Source organism: Erythrolamprus reginae, chromosome 2 (assembly GCF_031021105.1).
Source record: "Erythrolamprus reginae isolate rEryReg1 chromosome 2, rEryReg1.hap1, whole genome shotgun sequence".
Lineage (NCBI taxonomy): Eukaryota > Metazoa > Chordata > Lepidosauria > Squamata > Dipsadidae > Erythrolamprus > Erythrolamprus reginae.
This window is the reverse complement of record NC_091951.1, coordinates 191,813,906-191,828,713: the sequence shown is the minus strand read 5'-3', so window position 1 is coordinate 191,828,713 and position 14,808 is coordinate 191,813,906. Positions and strand designations below refer to the sequence as shown.

At 40.0% G+C, this 14,808-nt stretch overlaps 1 protein-coding gene across 21 annotated transcripts in view; it reads right to left on the bottom strand.

The window, feature by feature from the left end:
• Positions 1–10,431: 10,431 nt before the first annotated feature.
• The window catches only part of R3HDM2 (R3H domain containing 2), a 246,597-nt gene continuing 242,220 nt past the window's right edge, over positions 10,432–14,808 (bottom strand). For all 21 annotated transcript variants that reach the window (XM_070740945.1, XM_070740946.1, XM_070740959.1 and 18 more), the window contains one exon: positions 10,432–11,268. In XM_070740945.1, the coding sequence (XP_070597046.1) occupies positions 10,928–11,268 (341 nt within the window). In that variant the 3' untranslated portion in view covers positions 10,432–10,927. The remainder of the gene's footprint in view (positions 11,269–14,808) is intronic.

The following is a 14,808-nucleotide window of genomic DNA, read 5'->3' as shown; positions in this document are numbered from 1 at the left end:
GGTTTTTTCTCATGCCTTGCTGACTAAGACACTGCCATAAGCTTCCAATTGATCTCAGGGCTGTTCGGAGGGTCCAAATTCCACTCAAAATTTAGCCTCTCCCCTTTCCATTCTGGATCTGTGGCATTCTGTAAATCTGTAAAAAATACGACTTCAGTAACCAAGTTGTTGAAGCGTGGAACTCATTGCCGGACTCTGTAGTGTCATCCCCAAACCCCCAACACTTTACCCTTAGACCTCTCCAGATTCCTAAGAGGTCAGTAAGGGGCGTACATAAGTGCCCCAGCGTGCCTTCCGTCCCCTGTCCTATTGCTCTCCTATTATTATTATTATTATTATTATTATTATTATTATTATTATTATTATTATTTATTTATTATTTATTTAGATTTGTATGCCGCCCCTCTCCGCAGACTCGGGGCGGCTCACAACAGAATAACAGAAGACAATATCTCACAATATCTCACAGACTCGGGGCGGCTCACAACAGAATAACAGAAGACTATATCTCCTATACCATTCTTCTTTCCTATATTTATTCTATTCTTTCACTGATATATTTTATTCCTATTTCTTCTATTCTATTCTTTCTTAGATATACTTTACTATGAGTATATCCTCTATAAGCTTCATTATATATTTACTATATGTATACCCAATATAACTCTCATTGTGCAATGGACAAAATCAATAAATAAAATAAAATAAATAAAATTAAACGTTCAGTGATGGTGAACCTTTTAGGCACTGAGTGCCCAAACTGCCCACATGTGCATGCCCAAATAGAAAGGTGTGAACAGGCACATGCATAGAGATGCATGAACCTGCACAAACATGTGCATACATGTAAAAGCGCATATACGAATGCTGGCATGCACAGATAATCAGAACTGCAGAAAAACAATTGCTGCCAACCTGCCTTCCATTGAGGACCTGTACACTGCACGAGTTAAAATGAGGGCGGGGAAAATATTTACTGACCCCTTGCATCCTGGACACAAACTGTTTCAACTCCTACCTTCAAAACGTTGCTACAGAGCACTGCACATCAAGACAACTAGACACAAGAACAGTTTTCCCCCAAACGCCATCACTCTACTAAACAAATAATTCCTTCAACACTGTCAAACTTTTTACTAAGTCTGCACTTATTTCTACTAGTTTTTTTCCTCATCATTCCTATCATCCTTTTCCTCCCACTAAGGACTGTATGACTGTAACTTGTTGCTTGTATCTTAAGATTTTTATTAGTATTGATTGTTTTTTCGTTGCTTATTTATAACTTATGAATATTGTTTCTTCATTGCTTATTTGACCCCTATGACAATCATTAAGTGTTGTGCCTCATGATTCTTGACAAATGTATATTTTCTTTGATGTACACTGAGAGCATATGCACCAAGACAAATTCCTTGTGTGTCCAATCATACTTGGCCAATAAAGAATTCTATTCTATTCTATTCTATTCTATTCTATTCTAATCTATCTATCTATCTATCTATCTATCTATCTATCTATCTATCTATCTATCTATCTATCTATCTATCCATTCCATTCCATTCCATTCCATTCCATTCTATATTCTATTCTATTCAAACGTGTGCAGCAGAGACTCAAAGACCAGCTGGCCGGTGGGGCAGCCCAACGTTTTTTTCTTTTGTGAACTTCTGTTTCATGGTTTGCAGGGGAATGGAAGCTCACGAAAGGAGATCTGACCTGGGGCGAGAGAGGGCTCTGCATGCTACTGCCAGCATGCCTGCCATAGGTTCGTCATCACGGCACTAAATAATTGCTCACATTTCAAGCTAGGAAGCAGGGCCTTATTTTGCCTCCTTGGACCTACAAAGGGCTACAGATTTAAACCTCAACCCTGCTCCTTCTCGGAATGAGATTTGCTGAGCTGATAACAGGGGCCCAAATTTTCCCTGCAAAACTAAAACATCTGGAAAAAAAACTGGTCAGGCTAAAATGAAGCTTAGGACAGTCTGAAGCTCAAATTACAAGTTGCACTATACAAGGATCCCACCATATTCCTGGGTCTGCAGTCAGTCATAAAATGCCATTTTCCTGTGCCGATACCAGCCCCCTCGCCAGATCTTCTAGAATTCAGCCATTTTTCACCTCCATAAATTAAGCAGACACACATGTCAAATACAGAAAGTTGAAACAAGGAGAAACAAGCCACGTTTCCAAAGTGGGGAGGTGCTCTACTCTCTAGCTTTCCAATTCTCAGAATAGAAAGATTTTTGCATTCCTGTTTTTTAAAAAAAACTTATAAAAATAAAATTAGGGAAAAAAGAGTGGGAAATACTTACTTTCTAAAGGAAAGGAGATATTCCTGTTAATTGTATCTTTCCCAAACTCAGCTCTCTTCCTTTCTCCCCAACATCTTTTAGAGATCTCCCAAGGATAATTTCACTTTTCCTCTTGGGTCTCAAGATGTAAATGCTTCGGGTGTTCCAAGCTGGAGTGACAGGACAAGAAAGGAACCAACAGCTGCCCTCCATGGGCAGGGCTGACACAGAGAAATCTGAGCCTGGATTTGGGCATAAGTTGCAGGCCAAAAACAGGGCCAAAGGAGGCAGTAACCGATCAGATCCGCCCAGCCCTTGGAGGACCTGAAAAGGCTGAGATTTGTCCCAAATTGGCCCGGAGATGAGTTGCTTTGCCCAAGAGGAGAAACAAATTCTGACTGTTCAGCACTGCAAAAATTTGCACCCATGTCTCAAGTTGTGATTTCTCATCAATATAGGTCGCTTGCTGAAAGTTAGATAAAACATAGGCTTGATATTTAATTTCCAACTCTCGGGATTGCAGTCCTTAGGAGACAAACCCCGCAGCCACCCAGTCTTGTCAGGGTTGAGCTTGAGTCTATTGATGTCCATACAGACCCCGTCAGGCCCCAGGTTAATACCGTATGTGAATTCAAAGGCTGGCCTGACACAGTATGGTAGAAAGAAAAAAAGACCCCATGGAGGTTTTCTCCTAAGCCAGGGATTGTGGGTTCGTGTCCCATCCGGGTGCCCCCTCCAATGAATTAGGTACTACAAGGTTCCCCGGAAAATGCGGGAATCCAAATATGGGTTAATATGTGAATTCAAAGGCTGGCCTGACACCCTCACAGCCTTCAAGCACCAGCACTTCCACTGCTTCACTGAATTGACATTGGTGGAGATGTACAGCTGACTATCATCAGCGTACTGTTGGAAACTCAGCCCCCATGCCGTTGGATGATCTCACCCAGCGGTTTCATGTAGATGTTAAACAGTAGGGTGGGAGAAAGGAGGGGGTCTAGGGGTTGACCATTGTCCCCTCACCCACACGACCGACCAACTGTGACTGACTGGAGAGGTAGGTGAATTACCGTAACACTGTGCCTCCAATCCCCAGCCCCTCCAGTCAGTGCAGAAGGATACCATGGTTGATGATATCGAAAGCCGTTGATAGGTCAAGAAATACCAGGATAGAGGAATATCCCCTATCCTGGGCCTGCCAGAGATCATCCATCAGCATGACCAAAGCAGTTTCCGCATGTATTCTATGATGAATAGAGTTGAGTAGAGCAGAGCTGAGCAGAGTAGAATAAGAAATATTCTTTATTGGCCAAGTGTGAATGGACACACAAGGAATTTGTTTCTGGTGCATAAGCTTTCAGTACACATATGGCAACAAAATGATAAATCATAAATCTTAAGATACAATCACAAATCATAAGATACAACAAACAAAATGATAGTCATACCACTAGGAGTAGGTACTACGGTAGGAATGATGAGAAGAATAGTAACACAGTCCTGCTACAGGGTTAAATATTTTTCAGCATAGATAGACAATGCTGTGGGAACTATGGGTTTAGCAGACTGATGTTATACAAGTAAAATGGTCTTGGTGTGTAATTATTTTGGCATGCAATGCCCTGTAGCAACATCCTGAGGAAAGAAGTTAGAACAGTTTATGTCCAGGATGTGAGGGGTCTATAGGTATTTTCTCAGCCCTCTTTCTAACTCATGTAGCATGCAGGTGTTCAATGAAAGGCAGACTGGTTCCATTCTTTCCCCCCGCCCCATTTGCAGTCCTATCTATCTGTTGAAGTCTGTGCCTGTCTTGTTTGGTTGCTGTACCAAACTAGACAGATAAGTAAAATGACAGACTCAGTAATTCCTCTATAGAACTGTATCAGCAGATCCCTGGGCAGTCTGTGCTTTCTGAGTTGACGCAGGTAGAAAATTCGTTGTTGTGCCTTTTTAATGATGGTTCTAATGTTATTCATTTTATTTAAAATATGCATATGGTTATTCATCTTTTAACCAACTCTGGGCAACTTTCAATGAGAAGTTCTATAACATACAATGTGTTATAAACACATTATTAAACATGTTAAAACATTAAATGTAATGAAGACCTAGTGCCAAGTAAAAACTTCTAATGTGCAATTTTTCAATCTAAGCCAGATCTTCAAAAGCTTTATGGAAGGCTGCTGAGGGTCAAAACCACTCAAATTTCAGGGAACAAAGTGTCCAAAGCAGAAGCTACCATGTAAAAAACATATTTCCTACTCTTATCACATATTGCAATACTACTTTACTCCTCTGACAGATCTCTGAAATTCTTTATTATGGTCTTTTCTGAGATTTTTCTTATTGATATTTCTCACCACATATATATATATTTAAATCCATTTTGCTTTCTTTCATTTCTTTATCTTTGGCAGTTTCTCTTCACATTCATCCTTTTTTAAATTTCATTCCACTGTTCCTCTGGTTCCTTTCCATTAGGACATTAATTCCTGATGTTCTTCTTGAGAATGGTAGTTATAAGCTCATACTCGGGATGGCTCACAACATATAATAAAACAATTCACAACAAATCTAATAAATTTAAAAAAATTTAACACCCCATTATTAAACCAGACATATACACAGACATACCATACATAAATTGTATAGGCCCGGGGGAGGGGGGAATGCCTTAATTCCCCCATGCCTGACGGCAGAGGTGAATTTTAAGGAGTTTACGGAAGGCAAGGAGGGTGGGGGCAGTTCTAATCTCCGGGGGGAGCTGGTTCCAGAGAGTCAGGGCCACCACAGAGAAGGCTCTTCCCCTGGGACCCGCCAGACAACATTGTTTAGTCGACGGGACCCGGAGAAGGCCAACTCTGTGGGACCTAATATGCTGAAATGTAGGTGCCTGGCTTTTAGTCGAGCAGTCGAGATGACCTTCAGACCTTGGGTGACCCTAATGGATGTATATGTTGTTGACATCTGGCCTTAGTGTTGTTCCTTCCCTCTTCCCTCTCGCAAACACACCTTCCATGATAAAGTAGCACAACAGACTTGAGGAGGGCACCTTAATGAATTCACTGATAACTAATCAAAGGAAATTTGTCCTGCACTAAGATTCTGAATTGCACTGTTATTTACTAGTATACACCTACATTTTGCATAATTCTTACCTTTCTGGATTTTGCCCAATCGCGTGAGGTTTGATATTACTTTTCAGGACATGTACCTTTTGAGTGCGCTGTAAATTACCTCTTTTGAATATGCTGTATACTTTTGATGGCCAACTCAAAAGCTGAGCTGCCATCTTGCACCGAATCAAGGATGAACAATCCCTAGGCCATCTCTATGAAGAAAACACTCCCAAAATGTCAATTCTCAAAATAGTTATTTCCTCCTAATAATGCAAGGGGAAAAAAATAAATGCACAAAACCTTTCCACTGCACCCATTTTGTCTACTAAACTTTCCACAAACGGTCAACTATTTTGGACTCCTCCCTTCTAACTGTGTAAAAGATTCCACCTGCAGAGTCCCAGGTACTTTGTTGCATTTTTCAGTGAGTGTTAATTAACCACGGGTCATTAATTAATCTATAATGCTTAGTTTATAAACTAAGATTGGGGTGAGTCATGAGGATACACCCTGGGAATAAAAGACACCCCTTAAAGTGGAGGAACCAACCTAATTGGGTTAACAGCATAGTCAAGGGTTGGTTCTGATTTTCTTCACTGCCGGTTTGCTCCTTGATGTGTTGCAAGTCGCCCACGCCCAGTGCTAAAAAAAACCCAGCTTCTGTGCATGCACAAAAGCAAAAAAAAAAAGATGGCGGCGCCTATGGAACCGAGAGAGCCAGTTCAGGGGAGTGGCAGGCCTGTGTTTATTTATTTTATTTATTTATTTATTGGATTTATATGCCACCCCTCTCCGAGGGCTTGGGGCGGCTTACAACATATAAGTGACCCAGGCTGCCACCTTTCTACCTGTTCCATACAACAGGTTCAAACCCACCTCTGAGCACAATGTGTAGAAAGGTTTGGGGGTCTCACCACATTTTTCCCATGGTCAATCAGGAGTCAAAAGCAGACACAGAAGGACCCATGACTGTTAATGTCCTAGATGTAGAAGACATTTGAATTAGAGGGCTGTCTTCACACGTCCTACTAAGCCATTCAGTTTGTAATTGCTGTAAATCAGGCAGTCAGGGGAAAGTAGGCTAACTACAATAGTATTTCATTCAATCTATGAACTCAAACTTTGGATTCAACAGCAATGAAGAGATACAGCAATGAGCCGGGGTGGGGCAGCAGGTAGAGCGCTGTACTGCAGGTCACTGAAGCTGACTGTAGATCTGCAAGTCAGCAGTTAAAATCTCATCACCGGCTCAAGGTTGACTCAGCCTTCCATTCTTCCGAGGTGGGTAAAATGAGGACCCGGATTGTGGGGGAAATAGCCTGGCTCTGTTAAGAAGTGCTATTGCTAACATGTTGTGAGCCGCCCTGAGTCTAAGGAGAAGGGCGGCATAAAAGTCAAACAAACAAACAAACGAATAAATACTGAAGCATTCCAAAGCTCAATATACAGTACAGTGTTCCCTCGATTTTCGCGGGTTCGAACTTCACGAATAGCCTATACCACGGTTTTTAAAAAAATATTAATTAAAAAATACTTTGCGGGGTTTTTTCCTACACCAGTTTTTCCCATCCGATGACCTCATACGTCATCGCCAAACTAATAATTTTTGCAAATAAATAACAAAAAAAAAATATTGTTAATAAATAATTATGTTTATAAATATCAGGATCACTAAGTGCCTTATTCAATGGGGAGTACCAGTAATAATAGTGAGTAAATGGTTGTTAAGGGAATGGGAAATGGTAATTTATGGGGTTAAAGTGTTAAGGGATGGCTTGTGATACTGTCCATAGCCAAAAATGGTGTATTTACTTCTGCATCTCTACTTCGTGGAAATTCGACTTTCGTGGGCAGTCTCGGAACGCATCCCCCGCGGAAATCGAGGGAACACTGTATATGTTTTAAATGTTCTATCTCAAGACTGGATGGAACCAAACACATTATGCTAAAAGTCATTTTATTATGTGTAACTCTATATAATTCTAATTTTTTTCTGAAATATATCACAGGTAGTTCTCAACTTACGACCACAACTGAGCCTAAAATGTATGTCGCTAAGTGAAGCATTTGCCAAGTTAGTTTTGTCAGAAAGTCGCCAAAGGTGGTCACATGACCCCGGGATACTGCAACTATCAGGAATATGCACCAGTTACCAAGCAACTGAATTTTGATCACATGACCATGAGCATACAAATCTAAATAAATAAAATAAATAAATAAATAAATAAATGCTTCAGTGGTTAAGTGTGAAAAATAGTCATAACTCGCTTTTTTCACTGCCGTTGTAATTTTGAAGTCACTAAATGAACTGTTGTAAATAGAGGGCTACCTGTAAGCTTTGTTTTCTTAAAGCAAATCCAGAACTGAACATAACTGTTACAGAATTCTTTAACCCGATATTTAATTTGATACTGAAATATTATTTACCTGGAAAACAACTGCAATAGTTTTGCTTGACTGATTCAATTCCTCCCATGAATTTTGAGAGAGAAAAACATTATTTAGCCAAGATCTAGATATTTTATAATTCTACATAAAAGCTACCACATACATAGTACCAATTGGGAATCCATCTCACTGTAGCTCTTCAACGATATTGGATTTATGTATTGTATTTTCTAAACTGAGAAGACTCCGAACACAACGCTTGCTTGTCAGTCTTGCAGGTTGAAATTTTGTAACCTCTAATCCTAGATATGAAATGGCTGTAGAAAGCCGAAGAGTTTCAAAGCAATTCTTGTGGAGCACCCCTTCGCTTCTTCAGCCTTCCTTCTTCACGCTGAAAAATTTCATGCAATTATTAAATCTCAATCAACTGTTTTGGCCTTTTCAGAATAAAAATTATTTGTTAAAACAACTTCATTTCCTAATGCTTCATACTTGCTAAGAAGTTTTACATTTTAAAAAAGAGAGAAAATCATCCAATTCAGAGGTGTTATTAACTAATTGAAGATAACAGATTAACTTTTTTTTAAAAAAATCTTTCTTCTTGCCTTTTTGTTTACAGCAGCCATTGTCACCTTAATATCTCTTCTTCTAAGATACTGTAACCACAAAAATTCTTCCTCTGCACAAGGGTAGGCAAAGTTGGGTCTTCTATGACTTGTGGACTTCAACTCCCAGAATTCCTGAGCCAATCATATTAGCTCAGGAATTCTGGGAGTTGAAGTTCACATGTCATAGAAGAGCCAACTTTGCCTACCCTTGGCCTAGCATGACTGAGAATTCTAGGATATGCAGTTCAAGCATTAACTGAGTTGGAAAAGGCTTCTGCAAGGCCTTTTACCACTGGACTCCGTGCTTCCTTTTTCAGTAGGCAATCTGATATTAAACAACATAAAATCAGAGATAACACACAGGAAACGATGTCATTGGAAATGCCCAGCCTATGCCAAGTTCTCTCCAATTGCATTTTGCTGCTAAAATGCAAAGAGCAGCAAAAGAAACCCCTAAATATTATACAATGATATTTGTAGAGGCTAAGCCTTTCCAATGATATTGTGTGATAACTCCGATTTTATAGCTTTCCTTCCACAAATGGAACAGTGTTAAAATAATGGACTGTAAAAATCGATCATCTTTTAGCAGTCACCAAATTACCAGGTTATTAAATCAAGCAATAATTGTATAACTAAGTATCAGAAGCAAAACATCTACGCCATGTCTGGGTATTCACATTTGAAGATCATGGGTAAGGGTTTTTTTTATTATTAGAGTAAATTCCAACTGAAAGTAAATGATTGGTGCAAACCTAAAATCATAATTTATTGCACTGCAATGTATTAGGCTAAAATTTTCATCTAAGGCTCTGGGGGCAAAAAAAAAAATACAATGGGAAATTAAATCTAACATAAATTAAAATAGGTCCCAAAGGAAGAGTTGACTTACACATACACACACAAAATGTGTTTTCACACATCTCTTGCTGCTGTGGCTAAAAGAAGGAAAAAATGACAAGTTTTACAAGTACCTTATTTTTTCACGTAATACAAACTAGGATTATATATGAACATGTAAAAACTCTGTGATCTTAACTGTTGTGCCTCTTTTGTATGCAATTGTTTGTAATTCTTCTAAATTAAAGTGCAGTAAGGGGGAGGAAAGGGATGTTAAGATATTCAATGAACTTGGAGAGCCACGTTCCAATGAATAGGCATAGCAACTAAATCAGCCAATGGGAGCTAACCACTTCTGAATCTGTGCAGAGAATCAAAACAGGAAACTTAAGCTTAAGGCTGGGGTGGCTCCAGGACCACTCTGCTCTCTTGATCACTCTGTACTCTCTCACTCTGAACTCTGCTGAAATGAAACTAACTGTTCTCTGCTGTCTATAATTGTTTGAAGAACTCTGCTAATGGTACTGTAAATTCATCTGTTACTATGTTTATAAAGAAGTTTATGAATACAGCTGAATCAGACAGCTGGGTATGCTTCTGGTTTTGATTTTTGCAACAAACTCTAATAAGGGAGCATCTCCAAAGGGCATCTTACCTGACATTAGTGCAGGGATAAAAGCACAGATTCGAACTATTGCTGCTCAGGTATTCAAGAGTTCAGTGCCAACTTATTACATTTATGTTATTATCATTAATTTAATTTGTATCCCATCTCCTTATTTTTGCAAATAACTCAAGGCGGCGAACATATCCAAACACATCTTCCTTCTCTTCCTATTTTCTCCACAATAATCACCTTGTGAGGTGGGCTGGGCTGAGACAGAATGACTGGCTCAAAGTCACTGAGCTGGCTTTCATAGCTAAGGCAGGACTTGAACTCATGGTCTGGTGGTCTCTAGCCTGGTGGCTTTACCACTGGACAAAACTGACTGTATAACTCAAGGTTCAAACTGGCCGTGGCTTAAGGTTATAGCTAATCTTACCTTCTGCCCTCCCTCACCTCCACCCTAATTTAACTCTGCCTCCCAATGTTATATGCCTGGAATGAAAAAATGATCAATGCTACTTGCTTGTGATGGTTTCCCAACATTCAGTTTGCGAAAGAGGTAGGCAGGAAACAGCTTTAAAGTGACAGACGATTCTTTTATATTTAAAAACCAAATAATAATATTATTAATAATAAACCCAGATTAAATAAAATGTACAGTGAATATACCCAGCCAACATCTGTTATGTGCAATTAAATACGGCTCCGTACCGCGGCACAACGCTGAACAAAACAATATACACGTGTTCTGGAGAGGGGGCAAAGGGCAGGACATGTTCCTCCACACAAAAATAATAATAATTAAAGGAAAAAAAACAGAACAACCCCCCCAACAAAACAAAAACAAATCAATGTCTCTTTCTCTTCATTTTGTCCATATAAATATCTCCAGGAAATTACCCCCTCTACCACCCAAATTAAAAAAAAATAAAGGGGGTGGGGAGAAAGAAGGGGAGGCGCATGTGGAACTAAAGGAGGCTGGTCAAGGGGCAGTTGGGGGAGGGGGGGAGGCTGGAGAGGCCAGTCCAATGTGCTTGTTGCCCCCGGCACCGCCGCCCCTCTGTTCTGCCCCTATTGGGAGCTGGCACGCTCCAGCACACGCAGGTCGTAGTTCTTTTTGGCCATACGCAATTTGAAGCAGTTAAGAGAGTTGTTGAGATGCAGGGATGCGTTTTGGGCTGCCAAAGGGCTGGGGAAGACGGCCACGATGGTGTATAAGGCAGCAAGGTCAGAATGCCTGCCGTTCTCTGCAGTCCCGTGGTTATTGTCGCCCCCGCCCCCAGGACGCCCCTGAGTTTCTTTCAGCCACTGGATTTTGGCACCAGACATGGCCAACTGGGTGAAGAGCTTGTCGGCTTCGGTACGCGTGATCCCTTCGGGCAGGTCGGTGACTTCCAGGATACGGCCCAACACTGTCAGAAGAGGCAACCGGAGGAAAGAAGAAGGAAGAGAAACATGGTTAGTATCCTCCTCTCGGGGGACAGCAAAGAGGCTGTGAACAAAACATGAGAGGACGTCAGCTTCCCTAACTTAATAACTTTCTAGACTTCTGACTTGGAGACTTGACTCTTCCAGGCCAATGGTCTCTCCGGGACTGAATTCTTACCTTTTAGAGTTTTTGGCTACTGGCCTTGGAAACAGAACCTAAGGATTGTGGGAAGCAGGGATGAAATGCTACTCATTAGGGCGTACCAGTAGCGGCTGCTGCTGGTGGTTCGGAGAACCGGCAGCGGCAGCAACCTGAGGCTCCACTGACCCACAACCGACCCGCCACCATTTTCTTGTTGTTAACTCTCTGCATATGTGCAGAGGGTGAAAAAGTGTATGTGATGGTGACACACACATGCGTGCAAACCAGTAGGGAAGGTAAGTAGATTTCACTACTACTTGGGAAGGTAAGCCCCCACTCTGTTGGAAGCGAAAGACTAACATCATTAATTATTATTTCCTTTTGGACAATCAACACCTGTTCCCCAAGTCAAGCAAGCAAGGCTGGGGAATCTCCTTTGCTATACTACTAAAGTACAGCCTGTTTAAATGAAAGATTCCCCCCCCCCCCCAAAAAAAAAAAAAAAGCAGTGTAGGATGCATATCTCTGCATATCAAATTGTTTTCCTTGGGCTTTGGTTATCAGTGACTCAGTTCCTCAGCAATGTCTGCAAAATGTTACACCTACAACTTCCCTCTTTTGGGAAACTATTCCACATCTCAGCCAGATCCTCTCCATCTGTTTCACCCTATTAGACATTAGAAGGGATAATCAACCACGGGAAAACACAAGAACGTAATGAGGTGGGGGTTCCCCCACCTCCAAGAAACGATACAAAAAATCACTCTAGCCCTATCTGAAAGCATGGGATCCAATGCAGAAAAAGTTGATTTCTAGTCAAGTCCTGCTAAGTGCTGATGGGAAATGAATTCCTATTTATCAATATGCTAAACATGCCATGAACCTATTTTAAAGTGCTCTCCCCCCCTCCCCCCCAAAAAGACCTATGCCAATGGCTTGATTTAATCTGGTTGTCCTGTTTTTTTAGAAATTCTAATTCATACATTCCTGTACTTTGTGCATTGTGTTCCCTTTTTTGGGAGGAGGGGATTTCAGAATGGGTTTACAAATGCGGGTAGAGGCCAGTAGGGTTGGTCGGTGCAGGTACTCATATCCCACTGGTGCATTTGGTTGCAACAGAATATTGAATCTTGTTGGTTTGAGACTTGTTTCTGGGTGAATGGCCAGTCATATTACCCTGGTAGCCTCTTTGACTCGGGGTCCTTTCTGAGATACCTCTGGTGCCAGCTTTACTATCTTTTCAGTACCAGGTTATAGTTTATGAACCCCTTAATCTATCATTATAGATTATACACTACACGTTGACAAATGTATCTTTTCTTTTATGTACATTGAGAGCATATGCACCAAAGACAAATTCCTTGTGTGTCCAATCACATTTGGCCAATAAAGAATTCTATTCTATTCTATTCTGTTCTGTTGATTCCATTCCATTCCGTAAATTCAATGCTGCAATAATGTTTTTAAGTATTGAATTGCTGCTTTTTACTTTATTGTATGCTTTAATTATCATTTAACTATCACTGATATTACAAATGTAGGATCTAGCAAACCATCCAGCAAAATCTGGTTTGAAGGGCACTATACACAGAATTTACAAAAACAAAAAAGAAAAAAAAATTGGGAGAAAAAAGTCTTTCGAAGAATGTATTGCAGGTAGTCCTCGACCTGAGCACCAAATTTCTGTTGCTACGTGAGACATTTGTTAAGGGAATTCTGCCTCATTTTACAACCTTTCTTGTCAAAGTTGTTAAGCTAGTAACATGGTTGTTAAGTGACACTGCCTTTCCTGTCGACTTTGTCACAAAAGATGATCACATGACCCTGGGACACTGCAATCGTCATAAATATGAGTTAGCTGCCAAGCATCTGAATTTTGATCACATGACTATGGGGATGCTGCAATGGTTATAATTGAAAATGGTCATAAATCATTTTTTTCCACTGATGGTGTAACTTCAAACAATCACTAACAGAGCTGCTGTAAGTTGAACACTACCTGTATTACAGCTGTAAATCACAGTGTTATAGATCAGTGGGGAAAAATGATAGGAAAATACTGAGATTTAAATTATACGTAGGCTTTATAAATGTGATAGTTTCCTACACAATTCTGGGAAATGTAGTTTGGTGGGATGTTTCTACTCACCCCACTTTAAATACAATTCTCACAATGTATTCAACAAAAGAATAATTGATGCAAAGCATCTGTGACACCCTCCCCCCAAAAAACCCCTTTCATATACACCATTCATATAAAAAAAACCCTACCAAGTTGTAAATTAAGATGAGATACAGATTTTTTTTATCTGTATCTAATCTACATTGCTCAAAAAAAATTAAGGGAATACTTAAACAACACAATATAACTCCAAATAAATCAAATTTCTGTGAAATCAAACTATCCATTTAGGAAGCAACTCTCATTGACAATTAATTTCAGAAGCTGTTGTGCACATTCAACTCTGTACAGAACAAAGTATTCAATGAGAATATTTCATTCATTCATATCTAAGAAGTGTTATTTGAGTATTCCCTTACTTTTTTTGAGCAGTATATATTTTTCCTTATTCCTAAATATAAGGCTCTGCTGGGAAAAAGGGTATCTCCCTACAGTCAGTTTTATGTACACTGAATCATTTTTCACAAGGGTTCTGTGCTCAGGAAATTAGCCCCTCTGACTATTTGCTTGGCAGTACATCTGAATGTGCATGCCTCAAGTATATGGAAGCATCATAGCGGTTCCAATTTCCAGTGAGTAGGAGTGCCGGGTCCTAGCAGGCAGGATTCTTTACTAATATTAAACAGGTATGTAACAAATGTAGCACCAAACAATTTTCCATTGGAGAGTGCAAACAGAGTGGTTTAAAGGAACAGCTCTAATTTGTCTAGGGGAGCATTTTCAGCGCCCCTCCTCAATTATTGATCTGGGAACGTCTTTTGACTTCTTAGCCTGCCTTGTGCAAATTGAATTTGCTTACTATTTCCCAGGAGTCCTGCATAGTTAGTTTCATGCGGCAAACTTCTTAAAAGTCAGCATTGTTCCATTTATTTTATTTTTTTTTAAAAAGGGCATTTACAGAGGAAAAGGAGTAGGGCTGTGCATCTATAAACCCAGTATTGATAAGAGAGAAAGCATAGAAACATAGAAGACTGGTGGCAGAAAAAGACCTCATGATCCATCTAGTCTGCCCTTATACTATCTTCTGTATTTTATCTTAGGATGGATATATGTTTATCCCAGGCATGTTTAAATTCAGTTAGTGTGGATTTACTAACCACGTCTGCTGGAAGTTTGTTCCAAGCATCTACTACTTTTTCAGTAAAATAATATTTTCTCATGTTGCTTTTGATCTTTCCCCCAACTAACTTCAGATTGTGT